The sequence below is a fragment of the Astyanax mexicanus genome, chromosome 21, assembly GCF_023375975.1.
Source record: "Astyanax mexicanus isolate ESR-SI-001 chromosome 21, AstMex3_surface, whole genome shotgun sequence".
In the NCBI taxonomy this organism is placed as follows: Eukaryota; Metazoa; Chordata; class Actinopteri; order Characiformes; family Acestrorhamphidae; genus Astyanax; species Astyanax mexicanus.
This window is the reverse complement of record NC_064428.1, coordinates 10,571,784-10,594,108: the sequence shown is the minus strand read 5'-3', so window position 1 is coordinate 10,594,108 and position 22,325 is coordinate 10,571,784. Positions and strand designations below refer to the sequence as shown.

At 39.4% G+C, this 22,325-nt stretch overlaps 1 protein-coding gene and 1 long non-coding RNA gene across 13 annotated transcripts in view; one reads left to right on the top strand and one right to left on the bottom strand.

Moving 5' to 3' along the window:
* The window catches only part of LOC103029360 (ribonuclease inhibitor-like), a 605,885-nt gene that overhangs the window by 440,052 nt on the left and 143,508 nt on the right, over positions 1-22,325 (bottom strand). Inside the window, exons 12-13 of one of the 12 annotated variants that reach the window (XM_049470081.1) lie at positions 5,196-5,242; positions 2,224-2,469 (exon numbers count right to left, since the gene is read on the bottom strand). The exons of 9 other annotated variants lie outside the window; for them this stretch is intronic. In XM_049470081.1, coding sequence (XP_049326038.1) covers positions 2,224-2,469; positions 5,196-5,242 — 293 coding nt within the window. Of the gene's footprint in view, positions 1-1,526; positions 2,470-5,195; positions 5,243-22,325 lie in introns of those variants that run through there. 2 more of the 12 variants (XM_049470084.1, XM_049470082.1) reach the window with 2 other exon arrangements.
* LOC125785919 (uncharacterized) lies at positions 18,551-19,130 on the top strand. The gene is made up of 2 exons (XR_007428208.1): positions 18,551-18,631; positions 19,002-19,130. It is a non-coding gene; the product is annotated as an uncharacterized LOC125785919 (long non-coding RNA).

Here is a 22,325-nt window from a genome sequence, read left to right as displayed (position 1 = left end):
GTCTGGAAAAGGTTATAAAGTCATTTCTAAAGCTTTGGGACTCCAGAGAACCACAGTGAGAGCTATTATTCACTAATGGAGAAAACACTGAACACTGGTGAATCTTCCCAGGAGTGACCGGCCGACCAAAATTACTCCAAAAGGGCATGAATAACTCATCCAGGAGATCCCAAAAGAACCCAGAACAACATTTAAAGAACTGTAGGTCTTACCTGCCTCAGTTAAGATCAGTGTTAATGATTCAATAATAAGAAATAGACTGGGTGAAGTCTTCCAAGATAAAAAAAACACTGCTGACCAAAAAGAACACAATGGCCCGTCTAACTTTTACCAACTAACATCTTGATGATCTTCAAAACTTTGGGTAAATATTCTTTTGACTGAAGAGACAAAAGTGGAACTTTTTGGAAGGTGTGTTTTCCTTTACATCTGGTGTAAAATTAACACATCATCATTTAACACATCACCTCTGAATGGCTTAAAAAAACTAAATTAAGGTTTTGGAGGGTCTAGTTAAAGTCTGATTGAGATGCTGTGGATGATCTTAAACAGGACGTTTATTCTCCAATGTGTCTGAATTTAAACAATTCTGTAAAGAAGAGTGGAACTAAATTCCTCCACAGAGATGAGAGTCTCGTTATCAGTTATCATTAAAGCTTGATTGGGTGGCACAACTAAGTTATTAGATTTAGGGGGAAATACTTTTTCACACAGGACTAGATTAGTTTGAATGTTTTATTTTACTTTAATAAATACAATTATCATTTAAAAAATGCTTTTTATATTTACTCAGGTTATCTTTGTCTGATATTAAAGTTTGTTTAATAATCTGAAAAATATCAGTATGACAAAAAAGCAAAAAGAAAATAAATCTGTAGGGGCAAATACTTTTTCATGCCACTGTATGTATCCAGTTTTATATTCATGTTTATCTCTTATAAACTTTCTTTTCTTAGTTTATTTTATTTCTTTTTCATATTCAGTGAGTCTGATGTCAGTGTCCTACATTTCTTTTAACACCTCTATTCTCTCTGGCAAATTGAGTTTTTTCTTTTAATTACTGTTTTTTTACTTAAATTACAATTTTTTCAATTTCAGTTTCATTATTTTGTTCATTTTCATTAACAATAAAAACCTTTTATTTTGAAATTGTGTAAAATTATCGTGATGTTTAATTGGAATTCAGGTGTAACGTAATTTCCAGCTCCATCATCAGATTTCTGAGGTAAACTGAACACAGCACATGATAATCTCACATCTGAAGAAGAATTTAATATCAGATTATCAGTTTCTGTACAGAATATTCTCAGATATCAGATACAGGACGCTCATAATCATTTCATATAACAGATTTCTGTGATGAAGCTTAAAAATCACTGAGATCTTCAGAGCTTCTGTTCACTGATATCTGTCCTATTTATATTTATAATATTTACTGTATTTAAACAATAAACTCACAATCGTACACAATATATTTACAATCATATCTATTAATTACCAATAATAAACAATAAACTCAGTCATACACAATATATTTACAATTATAATGATTTAATTACCAATAATAATAAACTCATAATCATAAACAATATATTTACATAAACAATTTAATTGTATATTATTATGATGAAGATTCGATAAGTGCACACAAACTCTCTTTCACAAAATGCACACACACACACAGTCTCAGACATATACTAATGCACACTTACACTCTCTTTCACACACACACACACTCTCTCTCTCTCTCTCTCTCTCTCTCTCTCAGACACACACACAAAAGCACATACACACTCTCACACAAACACCATCACTCACAATCTATCTCTCGCCCACACACATACACACACAGTCATAAACAAACACACACACACACACACACACACACACACTATTCTATATCACACAGATGCACTGAGGAGTTATAAAATATAAGTCTGAACCCAGCATAGAGCGGTTCAGTGAATGTGGTGTAGAATGTGTGTAGGTGTGTGAGTGTTTGGGTGTGTGAGGGTGTGTGTGAGGAGTGTGTGTGTGTATGAGAGGAGATGGTGTAGAAGGACAGAGTGCCGGCGGGACAGTCCACATACACTCCTACTCTGTTAGAGGGAGAGGGAGGAGGAGGGAGATCAGTTCTGTTATTATTGTGATGAACAGAGTAACTGTTATTACTTTTCATCAGACTCCAGGACTTTTCATTCCCTCCAAACCCAGAGTCTGAACCTCCTTTCCTGCTGATGGTTTTATAACTCAGAGCTACAGCAGCTCCTCTCTCTCCGCTGCACTCAGCCTCCCAGTAACAGCGTCCAGTAACTCTCTCTCTACTCAGAACCTGCGCCCACCAATCAAATCTCTCTGGATGATCAGGATACGGCTGCAGCCCTCCTCCAAACTCCACCCTCCTGTTCTCTTCACTCAGAGAGAGAGATCTGCTTGCTGTGTTTGGATCCAGTGTGAGATCACAGCCGTCTGAACACAAGAACACACATTAGAGAGAGAGAGTGTGTTTGTGTGTGTGTGTGTGTGTGCGTGGGTGCATGTGTTTGTGTGTGCGTGTGTGTGTGTGTGTATTTTTGTGTGTATGAGTGTGTGTGTGTATTTTTGTGGGTATGTGTGTGTGTGTGTGTTTTTGTGTGTATGAGTGTGTGTGTGTATTTTTGTGTGTATAAGTGTGTGTGTGTGTTTGTGTGCGTATGAGTGTGTGTGTGTATTTTTGTGTGTATGAGTGTGTGTGTATATTTGTGTGTATGAGTGTGTGTGTATATTTTTGTGTGTATGATAGTGTGTGTGTATTTTTTGTGTGTATGAGTGTGTGTATATGTGTGTGTATGAGTGTGTGTGTATATTTTTGTGTGTATGAGTGTGTGTGTGTGTATTTTTGTGTGTTTGTGTATTTTTGTGTGTACGAGTGTGTGTGTGTGTATTTTTGTGTGTTTGTGTATTTTTGTGTGTACGAGTGTGTGTGTGTATTTTTGTGTGTATGAGTGTGTGTGTGTATTTTTGTGTGTATGAGTGTGTGTGTGTGTATTTTTGTGTGTTTGTGTATTTTTGTGTGTATGAGTGTGTGTGTATTTTTGTGTGTATGAGTGTGTGTGTGTGTATTTTTGTGTGTTTGTGTATTTTTGTGTGTATGAGTGTGTGTGTATTTTTGTGTGTATGAGTGTGTGTGTATTTTTGTGTGTATGAGTGTGTGTGTATATTTTTGTGTGTATGAGTGTGTGTGTATTTTTGTGTGTATGAGTGTGTGTGTTTGTGTGTGTGTGTGTGTATGTGTGTGTGTGTGTGAGTGTGTGTGTGTGTGTGTGTGATTGTGTGTGTTTAAATGTGTGTGTGTGTGTGTGTTTGAATGGGAGGTAAATGCTACCAAAAATAAATCAAATGAAAAATTAAAATGAAAAAAAGCGTTTTGTGATTTCTTTTCCCAAACGTGTGAAAATTTTATGACAAAATCAAAAACCAAAATTGAAATTAAATTTTTCACTTGAGCACGGGTCACATGTGACAAAAATAAAATTTAAATAAAAGATTTTGTCATTTCATCTTCATCACCATACGGGTATTTTACACTCAAATCTAAAATGAAAAAGCTATTTGTAAAAAGAAAAATTAAAGCTTCACTTTGGTCTTTCCTTTTCTTAATAAACTGAATAATAAATATCAAAACTAAAATCTAAATGCAATGGTAGCGTTTTTATTTATAAAGATTAGCGCTATTTTAGGAAGATTAGCGCTGTCTGCTGGTGATTTACTTTTCATTTCTCAGGTATTAAATGAATTTGGGGTTTTGCTGGAGGTTCAGTAGTTGTAGCTCCACCTACTGTTAATTTACATGTATTTGAAAGTGCAAAACGGTATTTACATTTTCATTTTAGTGTTTTCAGTTTGGTAGAATTTACCTCCCATATTTTTGTTTTTTTGTGTATATGTATGAGTGTATTTGAGTGTGTGCGTATTTAAATCTGTGTGTGTGTGTATTAGTGTGTATTTGTGTGAGTGTGTGTGTTTTTGTGTGTATTTAAATGTGTGTGCATGAGTGTGTATTTGTGTGAGCGTGTGTGTGTGTATTTGAGAGCTTGGGTGTGTATGTGTGTGTGTATTTGAGTGTGTATGAGTGTGTTTTTTGTGTATGAGTGTGTGTATATTTGTGTGTGTGTGTGTATTTTTGTGTGTATGTATGTGAATGTGTGTGTGTGTGTGAGTGTGTGTGTGTGCACAATAAGAAAAGTAAGTACAGATTTGTACTTACAAGAGTACAAAGCTTGTCGCTGGGGCTGTACCTTATATTGAGGTACAAAAAAGTACCTTTCAGTGAAAGTCGTTTTTTGTACCCATGTTTTTTTGTGCCAGTAAAGATGATAAACTTCATCATTAACTAAATATGGCTCAAAAACTTGATGATCCAAAATTGTCTGGCTTTCAAATAAAAAATGTTCAATTAAAATATATATTGTTTATTAGTACAGTGATACAGAATACAGAATGTACCTTTTGGCTGGGTAAATGGTACAAATCTGTACTTATTGCTGTTAGAAATGACTTTGTACTTCAGAGGGAACAAATCTGACCCTGTACAGACCAATATTGTACCTTTGAGGGTACAATTATGAAGAGTGTACCTTTGAGTACAAAAAAGTACTCATATCGTACCTCTGTTTTTTAGAGTGTGCGCATTTGAGAGCGTGTGTATGTGTGTGTGTACTGGTGTGAATTTGTGTGTGTGTGTATGAGTGTGTGTGTATTTTTGTGTGTATGTGTGTGTATATTTTCATGTGTATGAGTGTGTATGTGTGTATTTGTGTGTGTATGTGTATTTTTGTGTGTATGAGTGTGTGTATGAGTGTGTGTGTATGTGTGTATGTGTGTGTGTGTATTTGTGTGTGTATGAGTGTGTGTATGAGTGTGTGTGTATGAGTGTGTGTGTGTGTGTGAGTGTGTGTATTTTTGTGTGTATGAGTGTGTGTGTATGTTTGTGTGTGTATGAGTGTGTGTTTATTTGTGTGTGTATGAGTGTGTGTGTATTTTTGTGTGTGTGTGTATTTTTGTGTGTATGAGTGTGTGTGTGTATGAGTGTGTGTGTATTTTTGTGTGTGTGTATTTTTGTGTGTATGAATGTGTGTGTATATTTTTGTGTGTATGTGAATGCGTGTTTTTGAGAGCTTGTGTATGAGTGAGTGTGTGTGTGTGTGTGTACTTACATTTCTTTAGTCCTGTTTTCATTCTGATGTTCCCTCCATGCTCCACTCTACACACACACACACACACACACAGGCATTAATGCATATTTTGTGTTCTCAGCAACATGCTTGTGGTTAATTAATTATTAAATAATATATAACTAATCAAAATATACACAGTAAATTGGACAGTGTTAAATAAACACTGTTAGTGTTAAGTTAACACTGGCAAATTTACTGTGTAGTAAAGAATATTTACTAAATTAAATACAAAATAAATAAATAAGAAATACCGTTTGTTCTGGTAATGATTTGATGTTTTTTTTAATCATTTAAAGGGTTAAATATTGATTTGGTTAAAGTATATAAATCTAAACATCTTTACCTGTATAACAGTGATTTAAATCAGAGGACTGTACTATAGTAATATTACTGACCACAGTAACACTGGTTATTATTACCTGTGATAAATGTAACTATAATGACTAAAGAAGGGTTAAATTATGTTCAGTAAAAATAAACAGGGACTTTTAATATTGAATTTCTTTATTGAGTTAGATTAGATTAGATTAATCTGGTTATAAATGTTAGTTTAGTTATTATTATAGTTTTATTAGTTTGGTTAATAGTTGAGTTTGATCCAGCTGAGGCTAATAGGTGATACTCCTCTCCCCCTGCAGAGGACGCTCTTATTCTGAATCAGCAGGAAACTCCAGCCTCTGGCTGCTGCTAAACCCTTCAGAATAAAGCTTTTACTGCAGGCTGGAGATACACTGAGCTCTGTGCTGCTTTCCCTCATTATAGAGCTATGAAATGTCCTTTTCTACATCCTCACTGCTACAGCTTTACACTAGTGATGACCATTACCAAGCTTCTGGATCATTAACACAGCTGAAGCAGTTTAATCAGAAAATGATTCAGTGAAGCTTCTGATTCAATTCAATTCAATTTATTGTCATTATACTGATACAGGGTTGTACAGTAAAACGAAACACTATTAGGCTAGATCTCCAGTGCAGACAAGAAAAGTGTAGGACAGAGTAAATAGTGCTCAGACGATAGATACAGAGAAGTGCAAAACAAAACACACAGTGTAGGGGCAGAAGGTACAGGGGACATCAAACACACTTATAGGGCAAAAGTACAGGGGACACAAACAATAGTTACAATAAGATTATTGGTATGTTTATACCATACTCCTCTTTACGCTGCTTCTACTGTCCAGTTTCATTTCCTACAAGATTCATTCTGTTTCACTGAAGCTCATTCACACTAATAAACCTTTATAACAACTAAAATAAACCAGTTTCATCTTTAAATCATTAAATAAACATTTCACTGACTCAATTCTCCATTTTATATTAACCACAGACAAAGATAATAAATAATACAAATTATATTCTCTTATATTCACAATTACAATCTGCACAATTTAATTACAGGGTTTTATTCTAAAACTGAATGTGTTGTGCTGTGTTGGGATTAGGATTTATCTTCTTTTTATTGATCACCTCAGAATATGTGATCAGATGGACTGATGGGCATCGATGGGTTCAGATATAAAATAGATCAGTTATAGATTTAGATTTTATTTAAAGGATTGGTGTGAAAACTGTGAGTAAATAAGGTATAAAATATGAAAAATATAACGGATTAAAACATCAGAACATGTTTCTCCAGTTTCAGTCAGTGGAATAAAGCGGGGATCTGAATCTTCACAGTGGATTCAGGGACGTAATGAAGCTTCAGTTACTGTTATAACGTGACTCTAGTGATTTTAGTGAGGACACTGCTTTAATCTCTGTATCCAGTGAAACATCCAGACTTTACACTGAAAGCTTCATGAAGCATTGTGTAACACCACAGACCAAGATAAACCTGTTCTGGATCAGTTTTATCAGAGAATGAAAAGATGGAGAATACATTAGCCGCTTAGCTTAGCATAGGGTCTGTTCTAATGGGTTCAGAAGGAGAATCTCACTCTCTGTACTTTTATATGATCTGTAATTCAGTGTTTTAATAAAGGATTTATTTCAGCAGCAGGTTAAGGGTTTTAAAGTGGGTTTGTGTTTCTGTTCTCCTGCTGTTTTAATACAGAACTCAGCTGTATAGTTTAGCTGCTCTGCTGCAGCTTTTTCTATAATTCAGCCTCTAAAAAAACCATCAGTTTCTCTGTGCTTTAACTACTGAAATGTGTAATAAGTGTTTATGCTATGTAAGATAATGAGCTTTATGTGAGCTTTATATTTAAAAGTTGTTTATTTTTTTATTATGTATGTGAGAATAAAATGGTGCTGATTGTATTACAGTGTGAATTTTGGTACAGTGATTTTGTTCATTTAAAGGAATTAAGAGTAAAATAGTGCAGATTTCAGATGTTAATGTAAAGTGCATGGACATCGCTAGCCCTTTTTAGTGGAACTCCAGCACCTAAAATGTATCCCAGCACCCCTAAATAAAGGGTGCCATCAAACGCATTAAAACATTGCACTAAGTTGTTCCTGGTTTGTACATGTTTATTATTTATAGCAGTGTTATTGTTATTTACTGATATGTTGTTTGTTTTGTTTTATGGAAGTGTTTGTTACTTAATTGTCCTTTGTATGGTGAAACCAGAGAAAAATTCCCACCTTGGTGGGACATTAAAGTTTTATTCTATTCTATTGGGTGTGTGTTTGTGGGATTGACTAGCTGTTGATTTTGCTGTATAATACTGTATATTGTTTATGTTTCTGACTATGAAGGTTACAGTGTGGTATGTGCTACATTAGCTGGTGTAATGTATTTATCATTTATGTACTGTAAAAATTACAGTAAGCAAATAAGACTCTGATAATTCACACCCTGGACCAGATAATGGAGAATGCAGCTGTAGGAGGAATGTTTGATAAAATTATGTAACAATGTGCTCCCAACAGTTTTATCTTCTTATTCGCTGAAAAGATGTGTGACAGAAACACACCTGTCTCCTGTATATAATAGTCTGTATGCCTGAATTGAATGTAAATGATTTTATTTCTTCTGATATGATTCACTCAGACCTAAAATTACAATTTTATAACATGCTAAATATCATGTGATGATTTTAACCACGTTTACATGCAGCCTGATAATCTGACAATATTCAGATTAATAGCTCAATCAGAATAGAACACATTCATAGAGCAGTGCTATTGAGGCCATTCTGAATGCAGTTTTATCTCATTGAGCGAGGAGGATAATCCTTTAAGTGATCAGTTAAATAGAAGAATAACAGCTATATAAACTCCTGCATCCATTACATTTACAGTCAAAGAGTTACAGTACATTCTCCACATATACAGGGCAACAGCAGCATGTAGAATTACTGGAATATGAGCAGTGGTGGATCAGTGGTTAGAGCAGCGCTCCATCAACGACACGGTTCTGCCCTTAATCCTCACTGCTCCTGGGTGCTCACAATATTCCACAATACTGAGTGTGTTCTGAGTGTGCTCACTGCTCAGTGTGTGTGTGTTCTGATTGTGCTCACTGCTCAGTGTGTGTGTGTGTGTGTGTTCTGGGTGTGCTCACTGCTCAGTGTGTGTGTGTGTGTGTGTTCTGGGTGTGCTCACTGCTCAGTGTGTGTGTGTGTGTGTGTTCTGAGTGTGCTCACTGCTCAGTGTGTGTGTGTGTTCTGAGTGTGCTCAGTGCTCAGTGTGTGTGTGTGTTCTGAGTGTGCTCACTGCTCAGTGTCAATCGTGAATTTTACATTAAATTATACAATTATCTTATCAAGTAGACTTGGTTCCAAAAACACATTTTAAATGTAATTTTTCTGTGAAGTATAAAAGTAATTAAAATGTGTGTCCCTTTATTTACAATAGCATCCCAGGTCACACACTCCTGTTAAGAATTTCTATTTTATCATCCGTTATGAAGATTAAAGTATAAATTAGATATACCATGAACTGGAGAAAGGTGGAAGCTGCTGTGCTCTATATGCACTGAAAACAGTCCTGTTAATATCTGTAAATTACTTCACTGGGACGACTGGTACAGGTATCATCCAGAGGTTTGGTGTAATCATTAGTAATCTCTTCTTTAATCAGTGAATGTAATAAACATTTTCTTCTATTTCCTTTAAATAAATTTCAGCTAATATCCTACTGCTACGGTGGCCCTGAAGTGCAAAACAAATTAACATGTCAGAAAACAAAATTACAAAAACTAAAACACATTTACAAAACTTAAAACAAATTTACAAGACGCAAAACACTTTTCCCAGCACTGAAACACTTTTACAAATGCTGAAACACTTTTACCAGCACTAAAACACTTTTACAAATGCTGAAACACTTTTACCAGCACTAAAACACTTTTACAAACGCTGAAACACTTTTACAAACGCTAAAACACTTTTACAAACGCTAAAACACTTTTACAAACGCTGAAACACTTTTACAAACGCTAAAACACTTTTACAAACGCTGAAACACTTTTACAAACGCTAAAACACTTTTACAAACGCTGAAACACTTTTACAAACGCTAAAACACTTTTACAAACGCTGAAACACTTTTACAAACGCTAAAACACTTTTACAAACGCTGAAACACTTTTACAAACGCTAAAACACTTTTACAAACGCTGAAACACTTTTACAAACGCTGAAACACTTTTACAAACTGCGATTTCTGACGGAAAGGGAGGGTCTAACACACAGGAAGTGCTTGATGCGGACCCTCCTTGTCAGTCAAGCTGCGTTACGATGAGAGAGTGGAGTTATGGACACTAAACTATGTTTTGTGGCACGTATTTTAGCAGCAGCAGTAAATACTTAAACTATCCCTGTCCTGTTGCTACCCCCGCCGCGGGGTTCACCTAATACCCCGGGGGTTCAGCTAATGCCACGCGGCCATCAGCCACTGCCCCCGCCGCGGGGTTCACCTAATACCCCGGGGGTTTAGCTAATGCCACACGGCCATCAGCCACTGCCCCCGCCGCGGGGTTCAGCCACTGCCCCGCGGCCATCAGCTAATGCACCCGCCGCGGGGTTCAGCTAATGCCCCACGGAGTTCAGCCACTGCCCCGCGGGGTTCAGCCACTCCTGTACTGTATTACCTGAACCCCGCGGGGCAGTGGCTGATGGCCGCCGGGCATTAGCTGAACCCCGCGGCGAGGGGGGCAGTGACTGATAACCGCGGGGCAGTGGCTGAACCCCGCGGCGGGGGCAGTGGCTGATAACCGCGGGGCAGTGGCTGAATCCCCAGGGTATTAGGAGAACCCCGCGGCGGGGGCAGTGGCTGATAACTGCGGGGCAGTGGCTGATGGCCGCCGGGCATTAGCTGAACCCCGCGGCGGGGGCAGTGACTGATAACCGAGGGGCAGTGGCTGAACCCCTGGGGTATTAGGTGAACCCCGCGGCGGGGGCAGTGGCTGATAACCGCGGGGCAGTGGCTGAACCCCTGCGGTATTAGCTGAACCCCGCGGCGGGGGCAGTGGCTGATGGCCGCCGGGCATTAGGTGAACCCCGCGGCGGGGGTAGCAACAGGACAGGGATAGTTTAAGTATTTACTGCTGCTGCTAAAATACGTGCCACAAAACATAGTTTGGTGTTCATAACTCAACTCTCTCATCGTAACGCAGCTTGACTGACAAGGAGGGTCCGCATCAAGCACTTCCTGTGTGTTAGACCCTCCCTTTCCGTCAGAAATCGCAGTTTGTAAAAGTGTTTCAGCGTTTGTAAAAGTGTTTCAGCGTTTGTAAAAGTGTTTCAGTATTTGTAAAAGTGTTTTGCGTCTTGTTAATTTGTTTTAAGTTTTGTAAATGTGTTTTAGTTTTTGTAATTTTGTTTTCTGACATGTTAATTTGTTTTGCACTTCAGGGCCACCGTATACTGCTCTTACTCTGACTAAACTCATATGTTGCTGGTCGTCATGGTTTGGATCAGATAGTGAGCATTTTCATCAGACTGTTTTAGAATCATAATTAATTCAGTCAGATTGGACAACATCTCTGCATGTAAACAAACCTAAATATGGAATTATTGCTACTATTAGCTAAAATAATTCAACCCCATTGAACCTCCGGAACCATGGTGCAACATAGAACAACAAGCAATAGACAACATAAAGTGCAGGAGTGACGACAGTGCAACATAAAATTATAAAATTATAACACTAAATAACAATAAATACAAAAGACGAGACAATTTAAAGACAGGACAGTGCAGTACCGATACGGTATAATAAAGTGTATAGTGGGGATAAGGTGCAGAGATGTGTGACATACTGTAACATATAGAACATAAATAATCACAGCAGTTACTGAGGTAGTGTTTATAGTTTTTAAGAGTGCAGCAAATAAAGTCATGTCAGCCTCTGTGTGCTGACTGGGTGTGTGTGTGGGTGAAGTTCAGTTCTTTGTGAGTGTAAAGGGGGGGGGGTGTAAAGTTTAGTTTTGTGTAAAGGGGGGGGGGTGTACAGTTTAGTTTTGTGCGAGTGTGTTGGGTGAGTGGTGGGTGGGGTGGGGGTTCAGTTCTGTCTCTGTGCGTTGAGAAGTCTGACTGCCTGGTGGATGAAGCTGTTGCAGAGTCTAGTAGTGGAGGCTCGGATGCTCCTGTATCTTCTGCCGGACGGCATCAGAGCGAAGAGTCCGTGTGAGGGATGGGTGGGGTCGTCCACAATGCTGGTGGCTTTGCGGATGCAGCGTGTGGTGTAGATCTCAGTGATGGAGGGAAGAGAGTCTCCGATGATTTTCTCAGCTGTCCGCACTATCCGCTGTAGGGTCTTGCGGTCTGAGGTGTTGCAATTCCCAAACCAGACGGTAATGCAGGTGCTCAGGATGCTTTCTACAGTGCCTCTGTAGAACATGGTGAGGATGGGAGGTGGGAGATGTGCTTTCCTCAGTCTCCGCAGGAAGTAGAGGCGCTGCTGGGCTTTCTTGGTTATGGAGCTGGTGTTGAGGGACCAGGTGAGGTTCTCTGCAATGTGAACACCGAGGAACTTGGTGTTATCCACAATTTCCACAGCAGAGCCGTTGATGTTCAGCGGGTGGTGGACACCTGGAGCTCTCCTGAAGTCAACAACCATCTCCTTGGTTTTATCCACGTTAAGAGATAGGTTGTTGGTTACAGAATCTGTACCCTAAAAAAATTCATGTTAAACTTTGGACAAAATATGAAAAAAATATAGGTAAATAACAGATTCAAAATATAAAAGTATAATAAACTCATTATCTTATTGCATAATAATGGATAAAATGTGAAGGGGAACACTGTAAAAGGTTCCTGTCAGCTGCGTGTTAGTGAAACTATTAGTATTTTTTGATAAAAATGTAAAAGGAATAAGTGATCATAAACAAGGAACATCTCATTATTAAGATTCCACAAGAATTTACTTTAATATCTTTTTAAATCATAATAATCCAGCTGGGGTTTCTGGTCTGTATATCAGCATTTCAGATCATAAACTGATTACAGCTAATCTCTTTCTAATCTTAAATCACATCCTATAACCTGTATTCTGTTCTGTAATTCTGCTGCTGTAGATTCTGTGTTCTTTTCTGCTCTAATCAGATCTTCTTCTCTGTCTGTGATCTGTAAACTCTCCTCTTCTGTCTCTTGCTGTGCTGTGTCTGTTTCTGACACCCTGGAGACTCCAGCTCCCCTTAAGACCAGAACTGTGCCGTCCACCAACTCCTCTCCCTGCTTTACCCTGAACTCTGTGTTTTAAGACGTTTGAGTTCACATGTTCATTCACTTTTCTTCTGAAAACATGCTGAAATATAAAGCTGCAGTAAATGCAGGGCTCTGTTTATTATTCTCTATTAATTAAAGCTTCTGGTCATGATCCTAAACGACTCTTTTCCACAGTCACTAATTAGCTTCAACTTCCCACTCCTGCAGTTTCCTCTTCCTCTGAAAATGCACTGCTTTTCTCAACTTCAGGACTAAATCTATATGGTTCTCTTTATATAAAAAAAAAAATCTTACTCTGACTGCTCTTCCACTGCTCTTAGCTTTTGTGGTCGTCTCTTCTCCATAATCTGCCCTGACAGGACTGACTTCATCACAGATAATTACCTAAATATTATCCTGCCTACTCGATCTGGCCCCACCTCACTCCAGAAGCTCTGTCTTGCTGATATCTCTACACCTGTATCCCATCTCATTATCCTCTCTTACTACTGCTTATGCCCCCAGTGTTCTGAAATTGGCTGCTGTTACACCCATTCTTAAAAGACCAGGTCTAGACAGCGCCGTCTGAGTAAATCGTAGACCAATTTCCTTTACCTTTACTACAGTACTGTTTAAACCCATCACACACAGATCAGTGACAGTAGCAACGGTGTTTTATTATATAGTGTCTAACTTTCAGGCAGAGTGGAGTTTTTAAACACTGTGTTTAATCTCTCACTGTCCTCCACTCTATTACACTCCTACCTACAGCTGAAACATCTTGTAGATAAAGTAAAGTCAGAGACAGAAGCTCTGAATCTGTTGCTGCACAGATTTACAGTGTTGGTCATAGTCATTCATCAGTGGTTACAAGCTGCTGTTTGTGGACTAGTGTCAATCCACAAAACTCCAGCAGCACAACACACTCTAGCACTTCTTACACCACCTCCACCCAAATAATAATAGCTGCTCTGTGGTGGTCTATCCTGTTGGGTCCTGAGTATTGAAGAAAAGGGAGATAATAATATAATAATAGGAGCATAATAAAAGTATGTAGAGATACAGATACAGAACTACAGTCTGTAATTATTATACAACTACAGAGTGTCCTATAGGATCAGTGGAACTGATAAGATGGACAATTAAAGAGGTAGTCATAATATTGGCATATGACCATACATAGCTGCATTTTAGTAGATATCTAAAAATAGCATTATTTAAACTGATAGTGAACAATATCTAATGTGCTCATGGGACCATGGTGTCTACCAGCAATATGTAATGGAAAGCATTCCAACCCACAGTCAACAGCAAAGATGCACCAATTCCAATTTCCAATTCTTACATAAATTATAAGAAACTTTCTTTATAGTAAAATATTGAAACAAAGTGCAGTACTGGACTTTGTACAGACTAGCTGATGAAATGAAGTACAGTATTTGTATGGGTCTGCTACCGGTTTGTAGTAGCTGTGCCGTGACAAGAGGTGAAACGCGTTTAACACACGTTTGAGAAGTATTACATTGTGTGTTGTATTGCTTGCGGTTTAGTGAAGTGTTTTTAAAACCTTTAACCTCGACATCTAACTTTCTTCAGACAGGGCATACTCAGCAAGTGTCTTATTAATGTGTTGCTCTGATTACTGGAGGAGTTGTTCCCCCACAGCTTACTCTGACCCTGTAGATATGGCAGATTGAGAGCTTGCAGATGTCTGCACTCGCTGTGAAGAACATTCTTGCTCATAATGTATTTTATCTGTATGTCTGTGCCGCTGTCGCATTAAGTGAACCATGTGAAATTTGTGTCAATTTTGTGTAAATTTGAATCAGATTTCTGAGACTGATTAGCTGGTCAACAGTCATGGCCGTATGTAGAGGAATTAGTGCCAAATTGAAAAGCAAACACTAGGGTGGAAAAATGTAAAAACAATCAACAAAATGCATTGCTTTTCCTCACTAACATGCAGAATAGGTGCCAAAATAAAATGCAAAACTACTATTACATTACATGTCATTGCACTTGATCTCTTTATTGAAAAACAATACACACTTATTTGCATTTTCAAAATCAAACGCTGAATTATTGCCAGAATGTATAAAATACACCTTGAAATGTAATCAAGGCACAGCTGTATTGCTTTTCACCATAAGGTACTTTAAACATGAACTCCTCCTTTTAAATGTAATACTCACGAGATTGCTCACAGATGTGAGGAAAATGTTCCACAATGAATAGCAATAGCTCCAGTGCACTGCTTTAATGTCACCCAATCTCTGAACAGAAAAAACAGTGTGTGTGGATTTGTATTTAAAGAAAGAAACGCTGAATTCTTGTCAGAATTGCACTTAAAATCACCTCAACTGCATTGTATTCCACTGTGGCGCTGCAAACGTGTAAAGCAATCACAATGCCCAGCGATTGCATTGCGTCTAACCGCAGAGCTGTAATCATGTCAAAATAAAATCCAATCACTGTCCAATCAGAACGCTCTCCTGAATTTTGGGGCAGGGCTCAGATGCCAGTCAGAAGCAGGTGCTCGGACCTGTACCAGAAGAAAAGTATTTTCGCGACAGGATAAAAGAGGAAATAAAAACTTTAATTCAACAAATTGAGACTGGGGCAGTTACAGACGACTATGTGCTGCTCAGAGTGGAGTGGATTTTAGAGAAGATGCTCATGTTCTCACATTTAGCGCCAACAACGTTCACAAAACGTCAAACAATGAGGTGAGGCACGTTCTAGAACAACTACAGCAGTCCAACCCATAGACTGTATATAGCTGGACAGAGAATTGTCTCTCAAAAGTGAAGCCACCACAGGTCGGGCGCCCCCTGCTGTTCGGCTGCAGAAAGCTGTGTAACTCCACCCATCCCCATAGGTTTCAATGGCAAAACAGACAACTCTCAATCACGTTTTTTTCTAATATACTGTAATTCTACCTCCTTTATTTAAATGCAGCAGCTAGTGTAACCTCTGATTATATTGTCAAATTTTTATATCCCCCCAGAATTCGTTTTTTAAAACGTTATTCAGCTCTATTCAAAAAAGGTGTGGTTATTGTAAAAGGGCTGGTTATGGGCGGGACCAATAACAGACCGTCAGCTCCGCCCCGCCCCGCCCTGCAGTCTGTGACCGCGAGGCAGCCCTCAGGGGCGGGGTTATTCAAATGAGAAGGCTGTCTCTCCACAGTCTTTCTCCCTCCTCTGGTCTCTACTGCGCAGACTCGGGTTTCAGGATCGCCAAAATGGCGGAAGATTTTGGCTTCATTTTCACTGAATGAATGGGAACGGAGACACGGCGTCCATCTTTTTTACAGTCTCTGGTCCAACCATAGACATATATACATACGCGCCCCCAGTGTATTAATTTACACTGAGGAAGGTGTAAAATACACCTATAATAATCACAACTCTACCAGTTTATACCCGATTTACACACAGTTTGGTTTAGTAATGATACAGGACGCTGTTACACATTACAAATACGTGATTTCATGCTGAATACTTGTTGAAAACCTCTGGAATATAATCAAAATGAAGATGGATGATAACAAGCCATCAAACCAAACTGAACTGCTTGAATTTTTTGCACCAGGAGTAAAGGCATAAAGTTATCTAAAAGCAGTGTGTAAGACTGGGGGAGGAGGTTGTTATATTACCAGATTAAATTCGTTATTTTACCCGATTAAAGTCGTGCTGATTTTGCCGAATTCAGCACCGCCGCCATGAAAAACACTTTATCTTGGGAGCGTGTATGCACCGTCTTCTTGATAAAGGTAACTCCTCTTATATCTGCTGCATTATGGTTACATAATAATAATAATCATAATAATAATAATAACTTTATTTATATAACACTATTCATACATAAAAATGCAGTACAATGCTTCAAAATAAACTTAAATAAAAAAAATAAAACATTAGGTAAAATAAAGCAAATAAAACCAACTAAAAAGTAAATATTTTTTATTTTCAAATATTCCTATTTTTAAAAGTAAATAAACTAATATTAAATAGGTTAAGTATAGAAAAAGTATCAAAATATAATATAAATAAACATTAAAAATAAGAACAAAATCAAACAAAAAAATGCTATATAATAAATAAAATAAAAATATAATACAAAATAAAATAAATGACACTTGCATGTGTGTTATGTTTGTAATTTAAAGAATTCTTATTTTACAAGCCCTTTACCTATGATGTCGTTTTTGGGTCATTCTTAAAAAATGTGGCTGTCCGCCACATTCACATTTCTGCCGCTCCCACCCGCAATCCTAGTAGGAATTTAATTAATTAAATTTAGTGCTTGGAATTTACTTATGTATTTATTAAAACAGTAATGTAGCGCTGGATTAGCTGTCCCAACTTAGATCGGACCCAAAAAATCCAGCCCGACCTGGCCGAGCCTGTGCACGTCCTGCCCCAGGCCGACCAGAGCCATAACCTGTCCTATTTAAACATGACATTTTTTTAGTAGTGTGTTAAAACTGAACTTTTAAAACACATTTTCAGGGAGTTTGAATGAGCGAAATCTGTTCAGAATTATACTATTTAACATTGCAAGCCTAAAGATTATTTAAGAAAAATATTTATTAAGAAACGACCATTTCTTAAGTCCGACCGAGCCGGCCCGAGGGAAATCTCTGCCCGAGTTCAGGTCGGGTATCGGGCAGATAATCCAAACTTTAGTCCAGGGGTATTTAATTAGAAGTCAGTTTGGTCCAGTTAGAGAAAATTTCGCCAGGCTGAGGTCCGGACCGTCGCCATTTTTAACTTGTGTTATGATTCAGTATTATATACTGTATACTGAAGAAGCCTAGTACTTCTGTCAGTGTTTTATGTCATCAACAACTGAAAGACAAAACAAATTACACATACTATTCAATATATTTCAACAATATGTATTGTTTTAAACAGGCCTGTCACAATAATTACATTATCATAAAATAAATGTAAACACCCTGAACTTATCGAGTCTATTAATGTGAATCTGTATGTTAACTTTGCTTCAAAAGACTTTATTTATTCTATTTAATTTTATTTATATTAGATTTAGACCTGCCTGTCATGATAATTACATGAATGACAAATCGTACAATGTATGGAGAAATGTTTGCTGAACTTGGCCAAAATATAAGCTTTTTTTTTTAAAAAACAGAAGTTCTATTTTATTTAATATTATTACTGTATCAGACTTTATTATGTTGTGGGTAAAACTGATGGGGGAAGTTGCCAATGCTTTTTGTCCTCTGGGGGTTGCCTTAGTTTTGAGATAGGGTTGTTTTGGGAGCAGAGAGCGCGCCTGCGAGTGAGGGTTTTTTTTTTTCTTGCTGAGGAGTTCTGATCAGGTGGAGTAAAGTGGAATATTTTGGACTCTTGTCTCGGTTGTTTCTCTTTAATTCCTCCAAGTAACACCGCGAGGTTACATTACTGTTAGTATGTTTTATAACTGTAGTATTTTAATGTCTTTTTCTGGTGCGCACCATCTGTATTCTCATCTTTTCTCGCTTTATTCTCCCACTTCTCACCGTCTGCTTCGCCCGTGTGGCTCCGCGATCTCGCATCTGCACAGATCTGATTGGCAGAGGAGAGCGTTTGGCGAACTGTTAATTTAGTGAGGTGTAGTTCATAGACGCCCACTAGATGGCGCCAAAGCCCCACAGTAATTGTTATTTTCTAAGTGTTAGTTTGTGTTTTGTCCCTTGCGAGCTCCTGTAGTTCCCTCGTGCAGTCTACCGGGCTGGAAGCAGCTGCACTGTGTGTTTGGTGGCAAATACTCTTTAAATTCACCATTTGTGTGCGTCAATTTGACCAAAGTAAGTTTCTTGGTAAATATCTCTCTAATGAGTCATATTTGGTAATTAGTTCATATATTTACGCTATATTTTATCCATTTCTCTATATGCTAAATGCCAGTAGTGAACACGAGTAATTAGCCGAGTGAACTGTAGGAGCTGAATTCAGTGATATTGTGTGTATGTTAATTCTATGTCGATATTTGTGCTGTTTAAATACTTAAGCACTTAGTTAAGCTATTAATGTGTGTTTATTGGTAGAGTAACTGCTTTGTGTGATTAGTTTGCACTAAATTTAATCAGTATGAGAGATGTGAGTCTCAGCTGCTGTTTATGTGTTAGGCAGACACATTATACACATTGTAATTTATTTTCTCTTCTCTGTTCACAGCCACACATATACCATACACTTACGCTCCACAGACACACACCTATGATCACAACACTATCTTGTACCGAGCTGATGTCCCAGTGCTGTGTACTCAACACTAAATTGGCTATTAAAGATCTGTTGAATGAACATCTCTCTGAGCCCTGCTCTCTTACCGGAGCCTCCTGCTTCTAAGAACTACCAAGCCAGCACCCCCTGAGTACCACACTCTATTTCATGGTCCTTCGAGCCGGATTGGTAGAAACCTTAGAAGCAAGTATGGATAAAGACCACGAAGTCACAGAGGAACCTTCTGTGCATCCATGTATCCAGCGAGAGAGACGTCCTCCAGCCCACCTCAACGATTATGAGGTTGAGTACCATCCAAAACCAGTATCAGTGCCACCTCCGCTATCCAGCAAATCTCCATCACACAAGTCCTTGTCTGGATCCCAATGCAGCAGACAAAGGTCACAGGTCAGTGTGAATTCCATTTCTGGTCGCTCTACAACAGCAGCATTAACTGATGTACAAGCTGCAGAGCTGGAAGAACGTATTAAACGTTTGGAGTTGACAGAGTTAAAGCGTCAAGTAGAAGAACAGCACATAGCTGAGCAACAGTGTCAACTATTAGACGATCAAGCACGTAAAGCCCTCGATCAGAGAGAAGAATTACTCAGAGAGCAGGAAAGAAAGAGCCGTCAGCTAGATGAGGAGGCTCGAGCTGCACATCGAAGCAGAGAATGTCTCACTCGTCAGTTAGCCCTGCAGAGACGCTTAAAGGAGAAAGAAATAGAGCTTGAAAAGGCAAGACCCATTGCAGCCTTCCTTAAAGAGTCAGAGATAGAGTCTTCTGAGCACTCTACTCCAAAGAGGGTCAGTGAAGTGATATTCCCAGCCCAAAGCTCATCTGATCCCACAGTTCCAGCTCCATGCTACAAGATGACTCCAGTCAACCAAGCACCTCCATCAGTAGCTTTACAGCAGTCACCTCCTGCACCTCCAATTCAACAGCACACTACTGGAAGTCCAGCTAGAGCCCATCAAGTGGCTCAAATCTATGCAACAATGCAGCCTAATGAAACCTATGATCTCAATATGCAGTCACCATGGGCACCACCCTTTGCATCTACACTGCTTCCTAGTGTGCCCCAGGGGTTCTCAGTTCCTAGCCAGCCTCCTTCTCATCCTGTACAGCCTCCTAGATGCTACAAGACCCCAGATCAAGTGAGCAATCCTCACAGAGACGTAGCCGGTTTAAACATGATCGGTCAAGCCCAGTCACACCCTGTGATGCAAAACAACCCGGATATAGGACCCAATCTGCATCATCCTGCTCCTCAACCATCTTATACCCAACCAAGGCTGAGCACATCCCATCTAAACCAAGGGTCAACATCAGCACCAAACACTAGCTTGATGGATTTGCTGATTGCAACTTCCTATGGAATACCCAAGCCATCTTTGCCCACCTTCAGTAGTGGAAAAGAATCAGATTTCGCCCTACTAAAAATGGGGTTAGACAGTCTCATGGGTGCCCACGGCCACTTAACAGAGACATTCAAATATCAAGTTCTTCTAGATCACTTGAAATTGCCAAGTGCCTACAAACTTGCTCAGGCTTACATGTACGACCCTACTCCCTACACTACAGCTCTGCATGCTCTCCAGGAGAAATATGGGCAACCACGCCAGCTTGTCCAGAGCGAATTGGGAACTATCCTGAATGCCCCTCTCCTCAGAATGGGAGATACAGAAGGCTTTGATAACTTTGCGCTTGCCGTACATGCTCTAGTTGGCATGCTCCGTTCCCTGAAGGGAGACAATGGCTATGAGCTAAAGTGTGGCTCGCATGTGGATAGACTTCTAAGTAAGCTTCCTGCAAACTACCATGATGGGTTTGTTGAATATTGCTTCAGTCATGGTATACTGCAGACTGGAACTGATAGAACTTACACACTTCCTGAGTTCTCTGCATGGCTACAGCTGAAATCAAAGGCCAAGCGTATCTCAAGCCACGCTGCTGAACTGTTCCATGAGCCAGTTATACCAATGAAGAAGGTACAAAGAAATCAGAGACTGGCATCCACCATCTACTATGGAGCAGAGCACAGTGTTGCGAGAGACTCCACACCATCATCCATCAACAAAGGAGCCTTCATGAAAGGTAAAGACAAGCCTAAACCATACTGCCCTTACTGCAACACCAGGGAGCACTACCTTAGTGTCTATGCCAAGTTCAAGTCCCTAAACCCCAGCCAGATCTCAGAATGGCTAAAGGACAAAGGCTGCTGGCGCTGTTGACGAAATCATAAACCGGAGAAATGCACTCTTAAGAAACCTTGCAGCATCTGTAAAAGGCAACATCTTACCGTACTGCATGAAGCAAGTCAGCAAGAGACTCGTCAAGTCCTCATGGTCAATGCCTCTCCAGACACTATATATCTGGATCGTCCCAATCGCCCTCAGAGAGCTATGCTAAAGGTAGTCAAAGTCATTCTGCACAGTGGGGACAAATCATTGGAAGCCTTCGCAGTGTTGGATGATGGTTCGGAGCGAACCATAATCCTCTCCCCTGCTGTCCAGTGTCTGGGTCTGAGGAAAGAGCCTGAAATCCTTTCTTTGAGAACCATCCGCCATGATGTCATACAACTACAAGGATCATCTGTCTCGTTTGACATTTCACCTGCTCATAACCCAAGCAAGAGATTCAAGATTCATCATGCCTTTTCAGCAGATGAGCTTGGACTATCCGAACATAGCTACCCAGTAAAGGCTCTGACTGCAAAGTACCATCATCTACAGGGTCTACCCCTGTCACCTATAGACAGAGTTCACCCAGTAGTACTTATTGGGTCAGATTTCCCCCACTTGCTTGTTCCTACCCAGCCAGTCAGAATTGGTCCACCTGGAGGCCCTGTCGCAGTCTGCACATCTCTTGGATGGGCTCTACAAGGCCCATCGAACATATTTCCTTTGACTGCAAGTGACCAGCAATGCCTCTTCACAACAGTCACGTCGCCTGCTTCTGATCTCCTGCGCCATGTAGAGAAACTTTGGCAATTAGACACACTGCCTTATGCTGGAGACAAACGTGTCACACGCTCAAAGTTGGATCAGCAAGCTCTAGCTTTATTGGAGCAACATACTGCCCAAGTCAAGGTTGATGGAGTAATGAGGTACGCAACACCTCTGCTGAGGCGCAAGGACTCACCACTTCTCAAAGCAACCACAACAGCCTGTCTTTCCTTACTAAGGAGCACAGAGCGCCGCAACGCAAAAAATGTGAAGCAAGCCCAAGACTACCATCAAGAAATGGCAAAATTAGAGCAAGCAGGTCATGTC